This window comes from Scleropages formosus, chromosome 19 (genome assembly GCF_900964775.1).
Source record: "Scleropages formosus chromosome 19, fSclFor1.1, whole genome shotgun sequence".
NCBI lineage: Eukaryota > Metazoa > Chordata > Actinopteri > Osteoglossiformes > Osteoglossidae > Scleropages > Scleropages formosus.
In genome coordinates this window covers 23,616,241-23,623,212 of record NC_041824.1, presented here as the reverse complement: position 1 = coordinate 23,623,212, position 6,972 = coordinate 23,616,241, and the positions used below count along the sequence as shown (strand labels likewise).

At 47.3% G+C, this 6,972-nt stretch overlaps 1 protein-coding gene across 1 annotated transcript; it reads right to left on the bottom strand.

Annotated features, from left to right (window-relative positions):
* Window positions 1-2,602: 2,602 nt before the first annotated feature.
* On the bottom strand, window positions 2,603-5,654 carry LOC108932547 (proenkephalin-B-like). The gene is made up of 3 exons (XM_029246419.1): window positions 5,590-5,654; window positions 4,553-4,694; window positions 2,603-3,460 (listed from the first exon to the last, which is right to left on the bottom strand). The coding sequence occupies exons 2-3, from the start codon at window positions 4,673-4,675 to the stop codon at window positions 2,798-2,800; spliced, it is 786 nt and encodes a 261-aa protein (XP_029102252.1). The 5' UTR covers window positions 4,676-4,694; window positions 5,590-5,654; the 3' UTR covers window positions 2,603-2,797.
* Window positions 5,655-6,972: the final 1,318 nt, after the last annotated feature.

The window sequence follows — 6,972 nt, the reverse complement described above, 5'->3', positions numbered from 1 at the left end:
CCCTGTGTTAGCGGGTAGGCTCCGGTTCCCCGCGACCCCGTGTGGGACAAGTGGTTCTGAAAATGTGTGTGTGTGTGTGTGTGTAGTTTGCTCAATTACTTTTGAGCCCCTTTAATTGGAGCACTATGTATAAAAAAGGTTACAATTCCTACACGGCTCATACAATATTTTTAACAAAACTCTTAAATTAAAGCTGAACGCCTACACTTAAAGCACATCTTGACTGGTTCATTTCAAATCCATTGTGGTGGCATACAGAGCCAAAATTATTGAAATTGTGCCACTGTCCAAATACTTATGGACCCGACTGTATGTCATATGTGTAAATTATTCTGTTAATTTACAGTTTTATGTGTAAATTACTGTGTGACTAATGTGATTGTTATCATTATAGGGTTAGGGTTACATTCCCTGTCACCACAGTGCACTCTGAGCCTTCTAAACACATTTTCATTGTGAAAACCATGCAAAATTTTAAAAATGAAGGCTATTTGGAATATTTATGGATTTTGGATACCAGCTGATTAGGACATTTACCTGGGGGAAACTAGCGATGAACAATCCCTGCTAAGACTTGCTGTATTTCTCCATCATTTCTTTGGGACACCCGGCACGTGTTGTGGCTAAGGCGCCCAATTCCGGTCTCTGTGGCGCTGCATAGCGGAAAGGATCGCACACACCGCTTTCAACTCTCAATTCTAAAAGGCACACTAATGTGATTTCCAGCATTGCTACACTGGATTACTGCAAAAAGATATTTTAAATAAATACATCCTGGAAACAGGAGGGTACAGCAGACGGGCGAAGGGGACATGGTCGCAGTTCCGCCTCTTGTCCACTAGATGGAGACACTGTACAGATGGAACAGCGCAGGTCATTGAAAGTCCTCATTCGGTGTCGGGGAACTGATACAATAAACAAAGGACGCATTTGACACAGTTAACAAACGACTAATGCGTGTTACCTCAGCTACTTAACCTTCCTTTGCAAATAAAGGAATCACTAAAACTAGCCTATGAAGATATGCAGCTATAGTTTGTAAGATTAAGATAGTAACTGATATAGCATCTTTTAAAGTACAGTTTATAGATTATACTCATACCTACGAATGACCTTTAACAACTGAACATAATTTTAGCAAGTGCACTAAGAATTTATGTATTAATAAATGCATTTGTAATGTATTGATCATGTTTTAGCGATCGTCTCTGAAGCTGAATGTGAATATAAGTTATGTCAGTATGTCAGTTTAACAGGTATGACCAAGAGATGGAGGGATCTGGAATGTTGAATTTCACATTTGATACAGGTTCACATCCGTGACATCGTCTGCAAACATTCATGTTGGGGGGTGCACGTTTTCATCTTTTTACATTATTTTTTAGCTGAACTCTATTAGAACACACACGATTTACAAAAGAATACCGTGGTAAGAGTTTTGCAGGAGGCAGAGGGGCGCGGTGGCGCAGTGGGTTGGACCGCAGTCCTGCTCTCCGGTGGGTCTGGGGTTCAAGTCCCGCTTGGGGTGCCTTGCGACGGACTGGCGTCCCGTCCTGGGTGTGTCCCCTCCCTCTCTCCAGCCTTACGCCCTGTGTTGCCGGGTAGGCTCCGGTTCCCCGTGACCCCGTATGGGACAAGCGGTTCTGAAAATGTGTGTGTGTGTGTGTGTGTGTGTGTGTGTGTGTGTGTGTGTGTGTGTGTGAGTTTTGCAGGAGACTGCTGTCTATTCCTAGTGTTACAGTTATTTCCACATTAGGATTTAGAGTGAACATATTTAAAGTTTTCCGCGAGTGCTTTCGGGTGCTTATTTCCACACGAAAACTGAGAAAGTCTCTTCGTTTTAAGAGCAGAAGATTATACTCACTGACTAAGGAAAGTAGTGAGTTAAATCTGAAGAAAAACATGGAAAAACAGAAATCATATTATATATGTGTGCAGTTTGTATTGTAATGACCCGCGTTACCTTAAGTTTGAGCAGGAAATGGGTTTACTGTAAATAGTTGGATTGTGCGTTAATTGTAAATAAAGTTTTCAACCGCTGGGGGCCCTTCTGAGGAAAATGATGGGGTGACTGTGTTCGTGATTTGGTGGGGAGAAAAACACTGGGGGCGCTGAGCGGGTTGAGAAGGTTGGCTTAAAATGCATGATATTCTCGAGGAAACAGGATCCTTGGACCCAGAGCATCCTTTCCCTTTTTGCTGGTGTTCCAACAAAACATTACTTCTCAACGCTGGTGCTGCGTTTTCCTTCACTCCCTCCAACAGCAAAACACCGCGTGCCCCAATATTAGACAGTGAAAGAGTGTCGCTTCATGTTCGACCTTGCGATCACAATGAATGTCTTTGTGTTGCCTGGGCAATAAATGGCGCTGCAACTCGCATGGGAAGTTCTTGCATTTATTCTTTTTATTAAACAAGCATCGTTAATAGTAGGAAACAACGTTTCGCGGACACAAACGGTACACCTGTCACGTGGAGACACACGGCATCGATCGATCGATCATCGATCGAGTGTGCGCAGCAGCAGCAGCAGCAGCAGTCCTTGGGGACAGACAGAGCCAGCGCTGAAAGAGGACTGTCAGAAGCAAACACGCGGCTGAGCGTTACGATGTGCGCCGTTCCCTGCGGCGGCCCCGCGCTACTCGCTCCTCTAAGCCAAGTACACACAGTACACAAAGTTCACGACACACACCAACACGAGTTCACGGACGTCACGGGGGCGGTTCCAGTGCACCTGCAGCACGAGTTCGTGAAGTTCGGCAGCGCGGACCGACCACGATCCGAACCGCTCCGCGGCTCTACAGGTCGGAGGTGTCGTACGAGTTGGGCTCTTCGTCGGACCTCACGGATATTTTGAAGTGGCGCCGCAGAAAGCCGCCGTAGCGCTTCTGGTTGTTCCACTTGAGTTTGGGTCGGATCCTCCTCATGAAGCCGCCGTAGCGCTTCTGCAGCCCCTCCTGGTCCCCGTCCTCCTCTTCCGCGGACTCCTCGCTCCTTTTCGGGACGAATTTCCTGAAGAAGCCGCCGTAGCGTTTCACCTTCTCGATTCCCGCTTCGTCCTCGTCGCGGTCGCGGTCGCGGTCGCGGTCGGGCTCGGGCTCGCGCTCCGGGAGCGCGCCTCGGCCCCCCTGGGCGTCCCGGGACGGCTCCTGCGCCTCTCGTTCCCCCACCTTGCGCGCCAAGGTGCCGTACTTCCTGGCGAAGAGCCCTTTGAGCAGAGCGTTTTCTCGGCCCGGGTAGCTGTATATTTTGTTCTTGTCGATTCTCTTAATGAATCCGCCGTAGCGCTTCTCCACGTTGCCAGGAGACGCTTCCTGCTGCTGCGTTTCCAAGCCGTCCGGCCCGTCCTCGTCTCTGCCGCTGAGCTCCACGTGTCCAGCGGAGGACAGCTGCAGGGCTTTCTCACATTTGTCCAGTTCTGCCGTGGACGGAAAGATGCCTTCGCACTCCAAAGTGCACGTCTGAAAGGGAAGATTGCATTGGCGACAGCGAGAACTTCAGCCTTTTCTCAAAGTGCCACATTTACGCACGTGATTTACCAAGTTGAGCCGCGACTGTCACACGTTCAAACGAGCGCGTCCGCGTTGTCACTCCCGTCTTTAACAAAATTGCCACTCGCACACGACCCAAATGACTAAAATCCAACGTTTCGTTTAGTATAATACACACACACACACACATTTTCAGAACCGCTTGTCCCATACGGGGTCACAGGGAACCGGAGCCTACCCGGTAACACAGGGCGTAAGGCCGGAGGGGGAAGGGGACACACCCAGGACGGGACGCCAGTCCGCCGCAAGGCACCCCAAGCGGGACTCGAACCCCAGACCCACCGAAGAGCAGGACTGTGGCCCAACCCACTGCGCCACTGCACCCCCCGTTTAGTATAATATTTAAAAAGTTTTCGAGCGCATTGAGGAAAAGGACATCGAAACTGCTGCTGTTATTACTCTCCAGTTACCTCATGCATGGATCTAGTGCGACGTGCAAGTTTACATCGAACTCACAATGATTTACCCCTTTATACAGCACGGTTTTCTTTCCACATCCAGGGCATTACGGCGGATGAAGCCTTCAGGGTTCGAACCCAAAACCTTCCGACTACAAAGCGACTGTCCCACCCAACACACGACCTACCTACAGGCACAGAAACATGTTGACGTTGTACAAATCTATCTTTAAACCCAGCTGAACACACCTTTCCACTGGCGCGTAAACTTGACGCAATGAATGAAGTCACGTTCTTTTGACAGGTTCATTTATTTTTTTATTTTTTTATTTATTTATTTGTATTTTTTTGCGGCAATCGCACACAGTTCATTTCCCACCGAACCAACGAGCCGTTCGTTAACAGGCGCGACTGGGGTTCGGACTCGGCGCTGTCCGTGGTGCTGAACGGCGTGTCCGACACCGGCTCACCGCCTCACCGCCTCATCGCACGCCGCTCTGAGAAGTCAGCATTTATGCCTCTGCCCGAGCAATTTAATACTGTACAGCTCAGCAAACGCGAGGTGCTCCACTGTTTGTGTATTTGCTCATGAAATGAACTTTACCAGACTGTTGATGGACATGTCTATACTTGGGATCTGCTGCGCGCAGTTCAGGCACTGGGAAGAACAATCGGCCTGGATCGAAGACGCCAAACTCAATATCAGCACCAGGACACACCACTCCATTCTCTGATGATGATCTTCTCTGGAGGGATGAAACACATGAAAGCATATCGACGTGCAAATTGTAGAATTACTGCATTATACCTGTGCGCAGGTAAAACTCTATACTGTAAAACCAAATTCCCATTGTTGGCTACAATACTCTTTTTCACTTTTAGTGATTTTTTTGAACGTTTGGAGGATCTAAGCCTGGATTGCTTTTCAATGTGGAATAAAAGTATCTCCTTTGGTGTAAGTTCATGTTAGCAGTAAGCGTGGTGCATTTCCATATGTACAGAGTTCACAGCATGCAACTCATGCAAGTGGCAGAAAAACACCTAGAAAAACAGTATAATCCTTTTAATAAAGCGACTTCCAGGATAAAGTAGACACATTATTGCACATCCATCGGAAGAAACGATTTTTTTTTTTTTTTTGCATTTTATAATTCATTTTATGCATATATATATATATATAATTATATATAATACATACACACACACACACACACATTTTCAGAACCGCTTGTCCCTCACGGGGTCACGGGGAACCGGAGCCTACCCGGCAACACAGGGCGTAAGGCCGGAGGGGGAAGGGGACACACCCAGGACGGGACGCCAGTCCGCCGCAAGGCACCCCAAGCGGGACTTGAACCCCAAACCCACCGGAGAGCAGGACTGCGGTCCAACCCACTGCGCCACCGCACCCCCGCTATATAATACATACATATATATATAATTGAATATACATATATATTCAATAAACATTTTATAATTCATCTTAAAGCACAAGTTATTGGCAGATACGGGCGGGAAGCCCCGCAAGTAAATTTTATGTGTTAGTAAGTGGCCTTGAGCGCCCGAGCAATAAAGACGAGGTGTGGAGGAAATAAAACAACACAAAATATATTAGACAGAAAGGAAAGCGACAGACTTTACCTTTAAAATTCTAACTGAATGTTCTTGGTCCAACTGTTGAGGGATTCAAAGAAGTTGGTCAGATGTTGACTGTGGAAAAGCTTCTTTGTGCTCCAATATTGCCCGCTGACGTGTGTGTGTGTGTGTGTCTGTGGGTGTGTGGGTGTGTGTGTGTGTGTGTGTGTTTAGGAAGTTAAAAAGGCGATCCAGCTCCAGCTTTTCTTTTCGCCAGATCAGCTCTCGAGGCTTTTATTGAGGACGAGTCCACCGTGTCACCGAGGTACACGAGTGGAGATTCTTCCACGGAACCAATGGGAGGGATGGGATTGTATGAATAATGCGCTCTTCGCGGCGCCCTCCTCTCCCTCCTTCCCTCACACACACCCACACACCTGCGTCCACAAGCCTCCCTTTCTCCACCTCGTCCTTGGCAACACTTCGCAGGCTCCTCTGCTGCAGCTGCAAACCGCCTTCCGTAGACACTTCAGTATCATTCAGTATTTTCACTCTTTCATTTGTGTTCGGGCTACAACAAATAACGGCGCTTTTTATCAACATTGTGGGGGGGGGGGGGGGGGGGCGCAGTCCGGCTGTTTTTCTCTTTTTCTACTGCTACGTCATGTACTTTCCCTCGGAAGGAAAGAACAAGCTGTCTAGCTGGTTTACATTAACAGAGTAATATCACTACTGTAAATGCAAATATACGGCGGTAAGTTCAAAAGTGTCCGCAGTAACGTCACTAAACTTTTTTTTTTTTTTCTCAAATCAGCGTTATTACGGAGACTTTGTGACATACACAGACATGATGATAAGAGCAACACACCCTGGATCGTGGCTTTCTACTCATCCTCTGCTGGTGCACGAATAGGTAAATCATTGGTAAATGAGTATGAGCATTCTGTACATCGCTTTGGACGAAATCGTCATTTAAATGCTGCTTAAAATTATTCAGCAGACGCTTTTCTCCAAAGTGACTTAGAATGGATACTATTTAGTGTTATCAGCCCACACACCTTATTCACTGTGGTGATTTACACTGCTACACTAGGTCACTCATCCATACATCAGTGGAAAACACACACACACACACAAAATAAGTGAACCTGAACAGCATGTCTTCGGACTCTGGGAGGAAACCAGAACACTTGAAGGAAACCCACAGAGATATGAGAAGAACATGCAAACTCCACACAGCCTGAGCAGGGATCGAACCTACATCCTCTCGCTCTACCGAGGCGCGGTGAGACAGCAGCGCTACTCGCTGTGCCGCCCGATCATCTCATGATCTCACGCAGTTTCCGTTTTTGTACTTTTTCTTCTGTCCATAAGCGCCGACTAGAGCCTTAAAATTGTTTCCCTCATCCTCTGATGCAACGAACTTCTTTCCAAAAACGATGTACAGCT

Excerpts from the sequence above, each read along its gene's own strand:
- LOC108932547 (XM_029246419.1), bottom strand. The coding sequence starts at position 4,675 with ATGGAGTGGTGTGTCCTGGTGCTGATATTGAGTTTGGCGTCTTCGATC. Across the intron at positions 3,461-4,552 it reads ACATGTCCATCAACAGTCTG|ACGTGCACTTTGGAGTGCGA; the intron begins GTAAAGTTCATT and ends CTTCCCTTTCAG.